This window comes from Staurois parvus, unplaced genomic scaffold (genome assembly GCF_062004578.1).
Source record: "Staurois parvus isolate SC_StPar_1 unplaced genomic scaffold, SC_StPar_1.0 ptg001198l, whole genome shotgun sequence".
Lineage (NCBI taxonomy): Eukaryota > Metazoa > Chordata > Amphibia > Anura > Ranidae > Staurois > Staurois parvus.
The window spans coordinates 92,141-110,318 of NW_028318994.1; the positions used below are offsets into that span (position 1 = coordinate 92,141).

Here is an 18,178-nt window from a genome sequence, read left to right on the forward strand (position 1 = left end):
ATACATACTTAATGATTTGCAGATGTTGATGGTCGCTTCTTCCAACACCTTTGAATCGGCACTGAAAGAAAAATAAATATTTCAGATTAGTGGTCAGAAAACACAAAATAAAAAGCTGTAATAAAATGTATAAAAGTTGTTTGACATGATCACAACCAGTGACTGATATCTAATACGCAACCTAGGAAGTGGAGCAAGCAAGGCACAAACAAAAATGCTCAGTTTTCACTGAAGCCCCTCAAAACATACATATTTTGCTTAAAAACGTGTCAGTGTTAGTAGCTTGCAGGTAACGGGGAGCGTATGACAGAGTTCTGGGCAAGCAACCAACCACTAGGCCTGAACACTGTCACTTCAAAGGAGCAACATCAGTGCTACCTCTACCATCCGACACCAGCCAACACTGAGGATGTAGTGAAGCCGTGACAGAGGAAGGAGTGGTGGTGGAATGCTGGCAAGGTGATGGGGAACTCCATGGCTCCTGTACAAAGAGGCTGCCACTTTTCCTTTAATGAGCAAGGTGCCAGTTTAATTCTGTAGGTTCTCTGCGTTAAAAGCTAAAGGGTTTATTATTTACCAGAATGCATTCTCTACATTAGGGTTAAAAATAAAATTCTCTCTGGTGCAGCTCCCCCCACAAATCCGAACAAGACACGCTAAGCCAGCAATAGGGAAATGATCAGCAGAAGGGAGACCACAGGCAATACTGTCAGGGCTCGTTCACACTAGGCTGTTTTGCCAACGCTTGCCAAACGCCCCTATAGAGTTTTTAACGCTCGGCAAACGCTCCGCAAACGCCGCATGCGCGGTTTAGCGGAGGTTGGTAGGCGTTTGCCGAGCGTTAATAACGCCCCACAAACGCCTATAATGCATTTGAGTGGTGTTACCGCTCCGCAAACGCCCCGCAACCGCGTTGCAACCGCACCGCAAACGCCGGCCGGGCGTTTGCGGAGCGGCACCATAGACGAGAATAGGAGGCTTCAAAGCCTCCTGACTCGACCAGAGGCGTCCGTTTTGCCGCGACGCAACGCGACGCAACGCAAACGCTCCTGTTAGAACAGCACCATGTGCTGTAATGTGCAGAGTTGGCAGAGGCGTTTGGGAAGCGGTAAAAACGCTTCCCAAACGCCTCTCTGCCGCCTGCACACAAGGCTAGTGTGAACGTAGCCTTAATGATTTCTTTGCCTTATGCCTGGCTTCCAGACTTCAAATCCTCTAGACAAGTGGTCTCCAAACTGTGGCTCTTTACTTATTTTTACCCCGTCTTTGGGGAATTATTCCCCCCACTATCAATAATAGTGGGGCATAGTTCCTACCACTGCCACCAACAAAGGGGCACTAATCCTCCCACTGCCACCAACAATGGGGCACTATTCCTGCCACTGACACCAACGAAGGGATACTATTCCTCCCACTGACAGCAACGAAGGGATACTATTCCTCCCACTGACAGCAACGAAGGGATACTATTCCTCCCACTGATAGCAACGAAGGGATACTATTCCTCCCACTGACACCAACGAAGGGATACTATTCCTCCCACTGACAGCAACGAAGGGATACTATTCCTCCCACTGACAGCAACGAAGGGATACTATTCCTCCCACTGACAGCAACGAAGGGATACTATTCCTCCCACTGACACCAACGAAGGGATACTATTCCTCCCACTGACAGCAACGAAGGGACACAATTCCTCCCACTGACACCAATGATGGGGCACTAGTCCTCCCACTGACACCAATGAAGCGTTACTATTCCTCCCACTGACACCAATGATGGGATACTATTCCTCCCACTGACACCAATGAAGGGATACTATTCCTCACACTGAAACCAATGAAGGGATACTATTCCTCCCACTCACACCAATAAAGGGATACTATTCCTCCCACTCACACCAATAAAGGGATACTATTTCTCCCACTAACACCAATGATGGGGCACTATTCCTCTCACTGATACCAATGAAGGGACACTTTCTCTCACTGACACCAATGATGGGGCGCTATTCCTCCCACTGACACCAATGAAGGGACACCATTTCTCTCACTGACACCAATGATGGGGCACTATTCCTCCATTAATACAAAATGAAGGGGCACTATTACTCACCCTAATACCAATGATGCGGCACTGCTGACTCCCACTGATGTCAGAACACATTCCTCTTCCACAAATGAAAATGTGCGCCTAGGTAGAATATCCTTGGAGGTAGACCACCGGTGCTCCGAAGCTCAGTGTGTCTTCCTGGCACTTTGACCAGCATAGAAGTACAAGATGAAGAGCCGGGAACTCATTTTCCTGATAAAAGTACTTTATTCACAAAGGGTACGGTGTGCAAGTTACAGCAGACTACGAGTTTCGGCAAAAAAACCTTATTCATATATTCACAGCCATTGCCGGCTCTGCATCTTATACTCCTATACTTTCTTCTTCCACTGACCACACTCCGCAGCCCCCCCCCCCCCCCCAGTAATCAGGCTCTTTGTTTAGAAAGTTTGGAGACCCCTGCCTTCCACCACTGTATAGCCCCCCCTTCACCTGTGTTTAAATTGCTTACTCTGATTTAGTTACACACTACAAGCAAGTCAGAGTGTGCATTAGAAAACGCAGCAAGTCAGGTGGTGCACCCCTCATTTACAAGCTGAAGGAAATCCACCATCATTTGGCTCTTTCCTGCCCAACCTGGCTATCCATGACCCATCCATTTCATTCATTATATTTCAGTTCTCTTAATAATGAAGGCTCAGCATCACATGTGGTCATTAGCTACAGTGGTCTGCTTTTTCAGGAAGCTAAACACAGCTCCTCCCACCGATCATGATTTGTCTGCACTGCATAGAGAAGTACAGAGACCCAGTGTAATGTATGTAATGAAAACATAAAGGGTTTATTTAAAAGGTGGGGTGGAATCAGAAGGGAAGTATCATCATCATTATTATTATACATTGCAGACACAATCTCTGGCTTGCAGTATCTTCCATGAAGCCTCTCCTCTATTGTGCTTATCATGCAATCTGAGCCCAGCTCATAATCCCCTTGTTTTGGCTCTCTCTGTGCATTTCCTTCAGCCCAAGCTCTTCATTCCTGATCCTCCGAGCTCATTCTCTGCTACGTTTCTTGGAAATCTCAATTTTATCTCTAAGGTGGTCTTCAGTTCTGGCTGAATACTCGCTTTCTAATTGAAACCAAATGTCCATCAGCGTAACAAAGCAAAAGCTACAAGCTGTCACACTTTTGGAACAGGGAACTGTGCCGTGAATTATCATCGGAAATGAAATATAAATCAGGGACAGGAAGCAAGAAATGGAGCTGATGCTTTCACTGGACTAGATGTCCGTATCTGGTGGTGCCGGGGGAGTCATCACTGGGGCGAAGTAACCGTGAAGTTCCAGGCTATGGTGAAACGTATTTGTGGACCTCAACAGAGAACGTGAGAAACTGGAATAAAACCTGCACCAACAAAGTGGCTGAAATCAAAGCTCTCTGCTGTATTTTATGAATACTTGCTGTTGAAACACAGCTTCACCTGGTTTACAAAACTGCACCCAAAAGTTTCCAAAAAAAAAAAAAAGGTTCTGACAATGAAACTACCCAGGAGCTTCTACCACTTGGAGACCTTTTTTTGATTAAAATTCGTTTTTAGCCACACACACCTGACATGGCTTTTGCAAAGGCTCTTAACTCTCTCTGTAGAATTTGCCATTTACATCAGGGTGCTCAACACATGGCCCAAGCCCTCTGATGTGTCCCGTGACCACAAACCAGGGAAGTGCATGCCGAGGGTTGCCAACCCATTGACTGTTATCTGGGTTTGCTGACCCCCCATCCCAGAGCATCAGAATGCATTACGCCGACAGTGGTCAAAGCAGGCAGCCGCTGAGGGAGCAGAAGTCGCATTAGCCGATGCTTCCTCTGTAGAGCCGGCTCCTGTCTCAGGTGAAGTGATATCAAATGCACTCCAACTGGGACCTTTCTAGCAGCCTGGAGATGGAGAGCAATGCCAGCAGAACCTGGAAAAGGTGGTCAGTGTATTAAACAAAACATGAACTACACTTCTGCAATGGGCATATATCACCTATTAAAGGGTTAACAACTATCAGGCTGCTTTCATACTGATCAGAGGGTGCAGCGCAGTTCACCTGAGGCTTTCCTATGGGTTACCTGCACTGAGCCATCAAATTCTTTAATATCCTGAGGGTTTTGTTCTCTTTCTCTCATGGAAGAGTTTTTGTGCCCTTTCAGGTGTACCAAACCCGCAAGATATAATAAGGCCCCATGTACACGGGACACTTCTAAACGATGGAAATCGACTGCTGGAAAACGTAGGTTAAAAAAACGTCTGTTTAGCCGCCTTTGTATAATGCGTTTAAGCGTGTTTTGCGTTTAGAAGCGTTTAACCATTTGCCGCCCGCCCTATGGCCGAAAGGCGGCCGGCAAATGTCATCAGCGTTCCGGGTGGACGCCATATGGCGTCCTCCCGCACATGCACAGATTGCGCTCCTGCAGAGCCGCGCAGCGGCGGGATCTGTCACCGGCCGTCTACCTCGGACACGGCCGATGACAGATCTGAGTATCGGCCCCCGTTGCCGGTACCATACGACCTGCTGTGACCAATCACAGTAGGTCACATGACAGTTGTATACAATGGATGGCTTAATTCATGCCATCCATTGTATACTAGTGTCTAGCTGTGAATGGTCACAGCGATCACATGCACTACTTTGCAAAAAGGGGTCATTTGGGGGATATCTGTACTGTTCTGACATTCTTGGACCTCTAGAAATCAGGACACCATTTCGCACAACCAGGCCACACAATGGGAGACCTCAATGTTTTAGTACTTAAAGGAAATTTCAAATCCATTCAGGAAACTTTTGAACTAAGAATGATAATTCTATTTGACACAAGAGATAAGGGCCTTAATTTGGACATGGGATTCCTCAATCATTATCCGACATTTATATGACTATTAGCTGTAGCTTGACTCCCTCTGTGTGAGTGTAGTATCCCCCCCCTCCCTTTGACTGCATCTTATCTCTAGCCTCCTTTTTTTTTTTTTTTCTTTCATCTCTTCTAGCATTCTACATAGTACTGCTTAGACCTTGAAGAAGGGGACATTCCCCGAAAGCTTGTCCTCAAAATTATATGTTCGTGCAAATAAAAAAATTATCACGGACAGTACTCAATTGTTTCATTTTCTGAAAAATTATGACAAAAAAAATACAACTTCAACTTATGAAGTACGTCGGACTGTCTACTTTGCAAAAAGGGGTCATTTGGGGGATATCTGTACTGTTCTGAGATTCTTGGACCTCAAGAAATTAGATTGGCTGTCAGTACTTCAGGATTGATCAATATTCAGATCTATACCATAGTTTGTGAACTCTATAACTTTCCTACAAACTAAATAATACATCCTAATTTGGGTTATTTTCACCAAAGACATGTAGCAGAATACATCTCGGCCTAAATTTATGAAGAACAATTATTTATTTGCAAACGTTTATAACAGAAACAAAGACAAACGTGTTTTTTTTCAAAATTTTTGGTCTTTTTATGTTAATTTAGCAAAAAATAAAAACCCCAGCGGTGATTAAATACCACCAAAAGAAAGCTCTAGTTGTGTGAAGAAAATGATAAAATTTTAGTTTGGGTACAATGTTGTATGACCGCGCAATTGTCAAAGTGTGAGAGCGCTGAAACATGAAAAATGGCCTGGGCAGGAAGGTGTAAAATTGCCCGGTATTGAATTGGTTAAAGATAAGCACAGGAGAACCTCCCAAATGCCCAGAATGCACTGAAAAGTGGTAAATTATTAACTATTTCAGACTGTTTCAGAGAAATACAGAGAGTAGAAGCAGAGACAGCAGTATGTGTTGAGATCAGCTTAGGTGTGAGTTGCTCATTAACATTTCTTTTGTTACCAAGGGTGGGAAAGGTATCTGGTGGGGGGAGTCATTAAGGTCACCTGGCAGGGGGTCTTCATGAGGAATTTGAGGTGTGAATGGTCATTAACATATCTTTTGTTTCCAAGGGTGGGAGAGGTCTGAGGTGTGAATTGGTCATTACAATGTGTGACAAGCTTGGTAGGAACATCCTGTGTTCAGTGTTTTGTCCATCTGAGTACCGTGAAAACACTTTGCATGCATTTTTCATGATGAAAAAAGGCTCAGGACAGCATCGGGTACTGGAAGAGTTAAAAAAAAATTTCAAATGCAAACGCTTATAAACGCAATTTGCCACATTTACAAGCATTTTGCGTTTGAAACGCTGATAAAATCGACTGCTAAACACAAATTTTCTGCGTTCAAAAAAACGACTGTAAACTCAAATGCCTGTAAACGAAGATGTGTACATGGACACATAGGAAAACATTAGGGAGAGTTCAGGGGCTGCTGAAAAAAACGCTGAACAGCTCCTGAGCGTGAGTTTATCAGCTGCAGTGTACGAGTCCTAAGTCTGTGGCAAAGCGCAGCTAACCCACAGGAAAGACGTCTATGAAGTTTATGGCAAAGTGCAACTAACACGGGGTGCGGGCAATCAGTATGAAAGCAGCCTTACAGGGGGCTCAGGACAGTAAGTTTACCAGTTTGCAGTTTGGGGGCAGTCTCAATGGCACTCCACTCCATGCTCCAGGGGGCCAGTGTGGCCTCCCTGTTACATTCAGTTTTACACTCAGACAGGGAGGGCTGCATATGCAGAAACCAATCCTCTCCATTTTCCTCCTGCAACCACTGAAAACCTGCTTCTCCTCCTCCCCCTCCTGAAAGCATTCAGCTGCGGCCGGGGGAAAATGTTCAGTATGCCATTCAAAATAAATAAATAAAATCGAAATTCTGAGCCATTTCATTTCATTGTGGCCCTTACCTGGTTACCAAACCCCTTAAATGACCCTCGCTCTTCAAAAGGTTAAGCGCCTTTGATATACATAAAGACACTATGGGAGACCTGAGACTATTTCTGCAGCAGGACAGACTTTTCCTGCAGCAGGATTTAAAGTGGAACTACACTTCATCTGAGCACCACAAATGCTATTCAATTTATTTTTAATATTCCACGCAAATTCCCCCATCCTTCCATATCTCCATGCTTTATTTTGCTAAGCAGTCACTTTGTAAAACACCCCACTAGCATTTCTGGATGTGACCATCTTGATTAAGGGCTGATTCATGTAGCATTTACTTCCTGGAATCCATCTGCCCTTAGCTCAGGCTTGCCGGCAGGAGGAAGTGCTTAGCTCAGCAAACCCCTCTTCCCCTCCTGAAGACTCCTGGGATGTATTACATCATTTGCCTAGGCATGGAAACCAGGAAGTAACTGAAGAAATGTAAAAAAAGAAAGTTGAACACAAGTAAAAATGATATACATTACTATGTATTTACAAATACTAGCAGCATAAGGATTCAAAATAGTCAACGTTGATTGAAAGAGTGAAGCTCCACTTTAACTGCTTAGGTGAGTTTTTAATGGGTTTTTTTTTTTTTAATTTACTTAAAGCAGAGCTCCACCCAAAAGGGGAAGTTCCGCTTTAAGGATTGCTCCCCCGATCCCCATTAAGGATTGGCACCTTTGGGGAGCGAGTACCTAAATTTGACAGGAACCCGCTCCCACTTCCAGTCCAATCGCCTAGGCGATCGGAAGCAGAAGGTGTCCTCCCTCCCTGTAGTCTTTTGGGACACGTGACAGGTTCCAGAAGACTACAGGACCATTCATGAAGCTCAGCACTACTCGCGCATGCGCAGTGGGTACCCGGCTGTGAAGCCGCAAGCTATCACAGCCGGGTGCCCACACTGAATATGCCGGCCTCCTGGAATACAGGACGGCCAGTGAAACGAGCTGCGGGGGACATACCGCGGGACCGAAGGACAGGTAAGTGGTTGTTTTTTAAAAGTCAGCAGCTACAGTTTTTGTAGCAGCGGACTTTTATTTTTTGATAGGTTAAGTGGAACTCCGCTTTACACAATCCCATACTTCTCTTTTAACCTGCTCCTGAGGACTTAATAGGTGAGCTTTAATGCTTAGTTGCCACTCACATACAGTATGTGCCCATGAGGAAAAGCTTTTCTGTGCCCAAGGCGCGTTCCCTGCTCAGCGACCAAGTTTTCACCGACTGCTCCCAATCATAGTTTATAATTGGGAGCTACCAATCATGTGACCGCTGTACATCACATCGATCACATCATCAACATGACTACCTTGGCCTCCCGGCATTCAGAAGGACTGGCAGGCAGTGGCAGCAAGGGGATAAGGAACTTTTTGCTGAGAGATACCAATTCTGCCATTGCCAAGTTATATTGAAAAATATTAGCTGCCTAGCTGTTCTGATGATCCAGTGGCTGAAGGCCTTTCTGCGGCACCGACGTTGAACAAAACCGCAGAAAAGGAGTTTCATCTTTCTCTGCCGCTTGTTTCAGGTCAGTATTAAAGTTATAGGAGATCGGCATTAGCAGCTCCATATTTGTCTCGGGATGGTTTCTTTTAAAGTTTAACTGAAGTTTTTTTTACTATAGCGCTCCTATCATAGCAGGGAGCACCATAAATAACAGGATTACAATGTCTGACAGAAAATTGTCATATCAGTTTAAGAATACCTTATTGCCACTGATACAGCCTGTGCTCAGCCACTAGCCTGCAGAGAAGTACTGTGAAAGCAACTGTGTCACTGCAGTGGTCCATATGCCCCCACCATCCCATTCAGTAAGATCAATATCCCTACAATGCACAGCTATTGGTCTACTGAGCAGGCGAGGAGGTGGACTGCTGCAGCAAACCTGCTGCTCTCACAAAGAAAGCTGCAAGATATATGAGTGACAATCCTACACTGATCTGACAGGTAAGACATTGAAAACCTGTTATTTTGGTCCACTTCAAAACAATGGGTACAATTTTGTAAAAGACTTCAAAAGGAGCTTTAAATCATACCCAATGTTTAAAGCCCAACTGTGACAATCCTCCCGAGGACAGCAGTACCACTGCACTGCTGTACCTCATCTTCACCACAAGATGTCCATAGTCTTCTGGGATGAATGACTCCCCATCTTCTAACCATGGCGCCCTGCACTTACAGTGCGTTGATGCAGAGGGTGGGGCTGATGTAACCCAGGGGCGGACTGACAACTCATGGGGCCCCCGGGCAATAGGGGAACATGGGGCCCCTGTGTCCTTGCCCAAACTCAAAAATGCCTATGATAAAGGTACCAGGGGCATCTCATAGGGGCCCCCTACTGACTCCGGGCCCTCGGGCAAAGCCCGAGTTTCCAAATGGTCAGTCCGCCCCTGATGTAACCTAAGAAGACCAAAAGAGAATAGTCCTCCAAGATGTTTGGAACAACTTACCTGACGAGATCCTTCAAAAACTGTGTGCACCTAGAAGAATCTGTTGGCAGCACTGTGGCTAAATGGTTAGCACTTCCGCCTGGCAGTACTCGGGTCGTCGGTTCAAATCCCAACCACGGCTCCACCTGCCTGGAGTTTGCATGTTCTCCCTGTGCCTGTGTGGGTTTCTTCCGGGTACTCCGGTTTCCTCCCACCCTCCAAAGACATGCTGGTAGGTTAATTGGCCCCTGTCTAAATTGTCCCTAGTATGTGTATGTATGAATGTGAGTTAGGGACCTTAGATTGTACGCCCCTTGAGGGTTAGGGACTGATGTGAATGTACAATATATATGTAAAGTGCTGTGTAAATTGATGGCGCTATATAAGTACCTGAAATAAAGAAGAATCGAAGAATTGAAGCTGGTTTGAAAGCAAAGATTGGACACTCCAAATATTGATTGGATTTCTCTTCTGTTCATTTACTTTCCATTTGACAAATTGATAAAAATAAACGATTAACACTTCTATTTCTGAAAGCATTCTTAATTTATAGCAATAGGCACAAATATAAGGCCTATAACTTTTGTACAATACTGTAGCTCTAAACATTCTGGCATGTACCCCAGGTTGGAAACCATGCAAGTGGATCCCTCTTCACCCTGCCACTCAGAATGTTCATCTAAAACAAAGGGTGGAATCTATTTCTGATAACTTACAGAAAAAAAAACAAAACAAGGCGTACTCTCCTTGTGCATTAACACAAAAAAACAAAAATGTATTAAAAAGATGCAAAAACATACTCACAAGCCATAAAGGTCGTAAAAACAGACACAAGAGAAGTCAAAAGGTGGCAATAGTGGATAAGAGTGTCCTCGGATAAAGTGCTAACGCGTTTCGGGAGTCAAACTCCCTTCCTCAGAGCTATTGCTCTGAGGAAGGGAGTTCGACTCCCGAAATGTGTTAGCACTTTATCCGAGGACGCATGGTGTCCATGATTGGCACCTTTTGACTTCTTGTCTCTCTTTTTATGACCTTTATAGTAAAATAATATACAAGTAGGAACAGCGCCAAACAAAAATAAATTTCAAATCCAAAAATCAAGCTGCTAGACCTCACCCTCTACCAGAGGTAATAATGACAAAAATCAAAAGAAAAGGTAGCGCTAATTAAGCAAACATATTATTGTGACAATGATACATAAACCAAAAAATAAAGTGTGCAAATATTCATATAATATATAAATGCTCAAAACCAAAAATATTCAATAAATGACTCAAATAAAAATGTCTCTAATATTCTTCAATTCAAAAGCTTTATAATTGTTGAAAATCCACCACCAATTGTGCAAGACTCCATCACCAATAGAATTAAATGAACTCACCAGAGCAAATTGCTAGTAAAATTATAAACTAGCAAAATCGCTCTGGGAACAATGATCTGCAGACTGATGACCGACAACAGAAGAGGTTTCTTATAATGTACAGATCTTCATATAACATACACTCAAAAAGGAAGAGAACAGAGCAGGAAATAGTGTGATACTGTAAAGCAGGTTGTTATTAAAAGCTTGTTTTATCCAAACTCCTCATATTTTCAAGTGTCATAAGCGGACATTAGCATAGACAGCAAAAAAACATATAATGCCGCTATGGCTCTGAGGAAGGGAGTTCGACTCCCGAAACGCGTTAGCACTTTATCCGACGACACATGCTGTCAACGAATCCTGGCCCTCCACCACCTCCCTCACCCACACAACACCCTCTCACCTTCACGTCCTGCCGCAACCCCCGCAACTTAGTATCTGTGCCCCTGCTCCCTAAAATCTCCCCCCCGTTTTCATGTGCACTCCTGAACGCCCGATCGGTGTGCAACAAGCTTACCGCCATCCACGACCTCTTTGTTTCCCGCTCCCTCAACCTCCTAGCGATTACGGAAACCTGTATCCAGCCCACTGACTCTACCTCCCCTGCTGCTCTCTCCTACGGAGGTCTCACCTGGACCCACTCACCCAGGCCCAACGGTTGTAAAAAAAGGTGGTGGGGTTGGTCTGCTCCTGTCACCACAGAGCACCTTCCGAGTTATCCCAAACCCCCCCTCCCTATCCTTCTCCTCTTTCGAGGCCCACTGCGTCCGACTATTCTCCCCAACCCCCCTGAAGATTGCTGTGATATACCGACCTCCTGGATCAATATCCCGCTTCCTGGATGACTTTTCCTTTTGGCTACCCTTCTTCCTCTCCTCCGAGCTACCCACCATCATCCTTGGGGATATCAACATCCCTGTCAACCTCGACAACCCAGCCACATCCCATCTCCTCCACTTAACCTCCTCCTTTGCACTTGCACAGTGCATACAATCCACCACCCACTCCGACGGTAATATCCTTGACCTCGTCTTCTCCAACCGCTGCGCTCCCCACAACCTCACTAACACCCCCTTCCCTCTCTCTGACCACAACCTGATCACCTTCTCTATCTCCTCGTCCTCCAACACCTACCCCTCCAAATGTCACACTACTACTAGCCGTAACCTCCGCAACCTTAACCCTGCCCCCCTCCACTCTGCAGCTGATCATCCTCCCCCTGTCCTGCCCTGACTTGGCTATGACCGCCTACAACAACGCGCTGTCAACAGCCCTTGACTCACTAGCGCCTTTAACCACACGCAACATCAGACCCCGACCGCTCCAGCCCTGGCAGACTGATCACACCAAAACCCTCAAACAACACAGTCGTGCCCTGGAGTGACTATGGCGCAAAACAAAATCCCAACAAGCCTTCACCCGCTACAAATCTGCCTTCCACACCTACACCTCCTCCCTCCACACCGCCAAACAAGCCTACTTCCTAACCCTCACCAAGACCCTCTCCTCCAATCCTCGCCGACTCTTATCCACCTTCAACTCTCTACTCTCGCCACCCCCACCTCCACCTAGTACCTCACTCACCGCCCTTGAGATTGCCAATCACTTCAAAAACAAGATTGACACAATTCGCAAGGACATTGCCGCAACTCACACGCCCTCTCAACCTGTCCCCTCTCACACAGCTACCCCCTCATCCCCCCTCTCCCTCGACATAACATGCAGGGACTTCGTCGCTGCTCAAACTCCATCCAACCCCGTTCCCCCTCACTCAGCCACCCCCTCATCACCCCTCTCCCACGGCTCCACCACTGCTCTGACCTCCACTTCCACCCCACCCTTCATTCCTCATACTGAAGCCCCCCCAACACTTCACACCGTTGACCTTACTACTAGAGATGAGCGAATCGAACATGACGAAGTGGAATTTGTTCCGAAGATTTGGAAAAATTCTATTCGCGACGAATCCGAAGATTAGCAAACTTCGGATGCACGAATCGAATTTTCCCAAAAATGGCGGCGACATGTGTGGCGACAGGAGAAAATGGAAAGAGAAGATGGGGCGGGGATCTCTGGGAAGGCGCGCAGACAAGGCGCGCTGATCCATAATGCATTCATGAGTCATGAATCATGACATGTGATCGCATTAGCCAATCAGCAGCCAGCCAGCACTGTGTAATGGTGGAGCTATAAATCGCGGCCATCTTAGAATTCTCCATTAGCCTCCGGTCATTAAAGAGAGACAGACCTGTCTGTATTAAGGGACAGAGTTAGGGCCACAGAGACTTTAGGGCCACAGAATCGTTACTCAGGGACACAGAATCGTTACTCAGGGACACAGAATCGTTACTCAGGGCCACAGCTATCAAAGAATCGAAAATTTAAAGTGACATACACCCTTTTTTTTTTTGGTGGCTGTTGTGCACAGTTGGTGCTGCAGTTTGCCGATTGTGCAAAATAAACTGACTTTCTGCTTCACAACCACTATTGTACGTTCAAAGAGTTAGATCCATTTACACGCCGGGTGGCGGTAATATTTTTTGGGTGATTAGTGCATTCCAGTGACATAAACGTACAGTTTCCAGCCAACGGCAAGCTGCAATTGACCGATTGTGCTAAATAAACTGACTTTCTGCTTCACAACCACTATTGTACGTTCAAAGAGTTAGATCCATTTACACACCGGGTGGCGGTAATATTTTTTGGGTGATTAGTGCATTCCAGTGACATAAACGTACAGTTTACAGCCAACGGCAAGCTGCAATTGACCGATTGTGCTAAATAAACTGACTTTCTGCTTCACAACCACTAATGTACGTTCAAAGAGTTAAATCCGGTTTTATTTTTGGGGTGCTTATTGAATTAAAGAGTATGTCAGACAACACGCAGAGGAGTGGCAAAGGAGGCAATGTTTCAGGAGCGAGCAGACGTGGCAGCAGAGGAAGGGGTCGAGGCAGCACTAGTCGCAGCCAGAGGCCAGTGCTCCCGGTGTCATCCAGCGGTCGTGTCTCCACTGACAACCCTGCCGTCATCGATTGGTTGACTCGGTCGTCTTCCTCTTCCCAGGTCACCTCTGACACCTACAGCCAACGGTCGGTGGGTACGTCAGACACAACCGTTAGTTGGCATGGCCCGGGACCAAGCCCACTGAAATCACGTGTCCTCGACCTGCCCCTGTCCTTTGGTGTTCCCTCACCAAGCGAAGTATCGCATGCTGTGGGCTCAGCCCCACTGTACAGTGAGGAAGAGCTAACAGAGGGCGGTCAGGAACGGGGGGAGACATCCGCCTCCTCAGCAGCCAGGCGAAGAAGTAGTGGCGAGGAGAGTGGCTCGGTAGCCGGTCTAGAGACAGGTCTGTCTCCTGACCCACACGCAGCCGAGGGGGCTAGTAGTGACGCGGAGACCCTAATTGATGATGATGAGGCTGATCGCACTTGGCAGCCTCGTCGTCATCAGGCTATTGCTTCCGCATCATCAGGAGAAGAGGGTGCCAGCTTGCCAGCGAGCAAAACAGACGGTGGGTTGCCCAGGAGGCAGCAGGGTCGCAGCAGTGTCAGTGGAGCCAAACGGCCACGGAGTAGAGCACCAGCTCCACTGCAGCCTACCACCACGGCCAGTAGTGGTGCCGGTGTGCACGGAGGAAGTAGCAGTCAGCCAGTGAGGAGTAGCGGGGGCAAAGTTTCCTACTCGGCGGTGTGGCAATTTTTCGTCAAGCCGCCCGAGGAAGTAAACGTAGCCGTATGTCGACTATGTGGCCAGAAAGTTAAGCGTGGCCAGGGGGCCCATGTTGGGACTACAGCGTTGTGTCAGCATATGCAGCGTCGCCATTCGGTGGCCTGGGAAAACCGTGATAAAGATACGGCGGTTCTGCCTGCCCCAGCCCCCGCTCCATCACCCGCTCCGTTACTTGCTCCGTCACCCGACGTCAATCGCCCTCTATCAGCCAGTCAAGGCTCCAACACCTCTGCTGAGGGGAGTTGTCGCTCGTTGGCATCTTCCGCTCGTTCAGATGCTCCTTCTCCTGCTACTCCTCTTCACGGATTCCGTCAGCAGTCTTTCTTGGAATCCGTTTCCAAGAGACAACAGTTTGCGAGCACGCACCCGACGGTGCAGAAGCTGAACGTCCTCCTGTCCAAGTTGCTGGTGCTGCAGTCCCTCCCTTTCCAAGTGGTGGACTCAGCACCTTTCCGAGAAATGATGGCTTGTGCCGAGCCGCAGTGGAGAGTGCCAAGCCGGCATTTCTTCGCCAAAAAGGCAGTGCCAGCCCTGCATTCACATGTAGAAGAGATGGTGGGCCAGTCTTTGAGCATGTCGGTCTCTGCCAAAGTGCACGGCAGCGCCGACGTGTGGAGCTGTAACTACGGTCAGGGACAGTACATGTCATTTACGGCCCACTGGGTGAACGTGGTGCCGGCACAGCCGCACCAGCAACTTGGACAGGTCACGCCGCTTTTGCCTCCACGTTTGCACGTCCTTGGTCCAGCAAAGATGTCCGCCTCTACCACCTCTTCTTCCGCCGTGTCCTCAGCCGCCACCCCCGTGCCAAGTCCCATTACCCGACCGGCATATCACATGTGCAGGGCGCAACGGTGTCACGCTGTGCTGCACCTGGTATGCCTTGGCGAACGTAGTCACACAGGGGAGGAACTTCTGAGTGTAATGAACAGAGAAATCGACAGATGGCTGTCTCCGCGCAAACTGAAAATCGGAACCATGTTGACCGACAACGGAAAGAACATGGTGTCTGCTCTGCGTCAAGGAAGGTTGTGCCATGCGCCATGCATGGCTCACGTGTTCAATCTGGTTGTCAAGCGGTTCCTAAAATCCACCATCCCACTGCAAGACATCCTTAAAATGTCACGTAAACTTTGCATGCATTTCAGCCATTCCTACACCGCAAAGCACACCCTCCTTGAGCTGCAGCGGCAGAACGGAATTCCACAGCATCGCCTGATCTGCGACGTTGCAACAAGCTGGAATTCAACCCTACATATGTTAGACCGCCTTTACGAACAGCGAAAGGCCATCACCGATTTCCTGATGTTACTGATGTTACAAGCGGATAAAGGTACTCCCCTGTGTAACTTAGATGTCAGCCATTGGCAGCTCATGCGTGACACCTGCCGCTTGCTCAGGCCCTTTGAGGAGGCCACGCTATTCGTGAGTCGGCAGGACTATGGGATGAACGACGTCATTCCTCTGTTGCACGTCCTGGAACAAATGCTGTTAACAATGGCTGGTCAGGGTGCGGTAGACGTGGCGCACAGATCTCAACGCCACATGACCCCTGTGGGGGCAGGACAGGAAGAAGAGAAGGAGCATCTGGTAGAGGAGGAGGAGGAGACAGAGGACCCAGACGCACCGTGGCAGTATGCTGTGGAGATGGAGGCAGGGAGTCCCTCGCATTCCTTGGCACAAATGGCCCATAGCATGCTCGGTTGCTTGCGTAGCGACAGCCGAATAATAATCATCAGACAGAGGGATGACTTTTGGCTGTCCACCTTGTTGGACCCTCGCTACCGTTCAAAAATGGTGGCCTTTTTCACACCTGCTGAGAGGGAGGCCAAAATAAAGTACTATAAAAACCACCTATGTAGTCAGTTGGTCTCTGCCTTTCTACGCCAACGTCCATCCTCAGACACTGTGGGCCCTGTGCGCTCGCGTTCCGCTGCCATGGCAGCAGGGGAGGGGTGGGGTGGTAGGAGCAGTGGCAGCTCCACCAGCAGCGGCTGCCTCAGTCTGCAGTCGATGATGAGTAGCTTTCTTCACCAGCGCAGTGAGGAAACTACTAACCAGCCGCAGCAGCATCAGGTGGACCTGGAGCAGGACCTCAAACAACAGGCTTGGGCCTACTTGGACAGCACCCTGCCAACCGAGGTAGACAATCCCCTTGACTACTGGGCAACGAAACTTGACCTTTGGCCCCAACTAGCTGAATTTGCCCTTGAAAGGCTGTCATGTCCGGCCAGTAGCGTGGCATCGGAGCGCGTGTTTAGTGCGGCAGGAGGTATTGTAACTCCGCGGAGGACACGACTGTCCACCCAAAGTGTGGAGAGACTCACGTTTGTGAAAATGAATCAGGCGTGGATTAGTCTGGATTTCAAACCACCAGTTCCTGACACAACTGACTAAATCCGCCATGAATCATGCCCCAAACATGTTATTAGGGACAAATGGAAGACCTCCACCTGATCCGTACATTTGTATATATATTTTATTGAGAGGCTGCTGGTCGGCCGACTCATGTTTTGCACATTTTTAATGACTTATACTCTGCTGGTCGGGCCCCTCATGAATTGGTGTTTTTAAATTATTTATACGTCGCTGGACGACTGTCACATGAATTTAAACTTTTTAATTATTTATAGTCGACCAGTTCCAGACCGATGGAATAGCAATTTTTTTAAATATTTATTTGACACGTGTTGTCCATCTCATCAATGAGGTGGACTGTTTATTGGCCACGGTTTGGCCCCCTCCTGTTTCTTACATTGTTAACTTGTTGTATCGGTCACGGTTTGGCCACATGTTTGGTTGTCTTGTTAAGATTTTCTGTAATGTACACAGTTACGCTTGACTTGTCGACTTTCCACAATCTACTAAGGTATAGCATCGCATCAAAGTTTTTTATTTTTTTTTTGGTCTAAACCATTTCTTATAATGTCAATTTGTAGGATACGCCGCTGTAAGCCGACCTACTTTTATGTCACTGTGTAGACATCTATTTATAGGCCGATGTTTGGCCAGAAAGATATATTTAGTAATAACCTAGCCGTTCAAGCCGCTCCCTGAACACCTCGGGAATTGCTTTGTATATCTGTCGCCTTAGAGGCCGCTGTCTGAACAGCTCATGAATTGCTTTCTATATGTGTCGCCTTTGAGGCCGCTGGCTGGACAGCTGATGAATTGATTTGTATATATGTACTTATTGTCCGCTGTCCGGACAGCTCATGAATTACTTTTTGTATATAGCCTTCCAAACCACTCTCAGAATAAGTCATGATATTCATGCTGTGTATAGCCTTATAGGCCAATGGTCAATCAAGTCATGATTGTTATAGTGTGTATAGCCTTATAGGCCGCTGTCTTTACAACTTTATAATTCCATGCAGTATATAGCCCTATCGGCCACTTTCTGGCATCCAGTTGCTGTAGCCCCCATCACCACACTGTGCCACGGGCCCCTGTACCGCCTTCTCATACTGCTGCCAGATCCATCCTCTGCCATGTGCGTCTTTGTCGTCTGCTCACGCTGCTGGGTTCCAGTTTTAAACCGAGGCCTGTGTATGGCTTCCGAATACTGCTGCCTCCACCGCCACCCTGCGCCATGTGCCTTTGTCGTCTGCTCACGCTGCTGACGGCTTCCGCTTTTTAAACTAGTCCTGTGTATGTCTTCCGAATACTGCTGCCTCCACCGCCACCCTGCGCCATGTGCCACTTTCAGGTCTCCTTACACTGTTGGTGGGTTCCATTTTGTGATAGGGTGCTGTATGG

At 47.4% G+C, this 18,178-nt stretch overlaps 1 protein-coding gene across 1 annotated transcript in view; it reads right to left on the reverse strand.

The window, feature by feature from the left end:
- LOC149438288 (dymeclin-like) overlaps positions 1–18,178 on the reverse strand; it is a 117,751-nt gene that overhangs the window by 34,017 nt on the left and 65,556 nt on the right. The window contains exon 3 of the mRNA XM_089660022.1: positions 9–61. Within this exon, the coding sequence (XP_089516148.1) occupies positions 9–61 (53 nt within the window). The remainder of the gene's footprint in view (positions 1–8; positions 62–18,178) is intronic.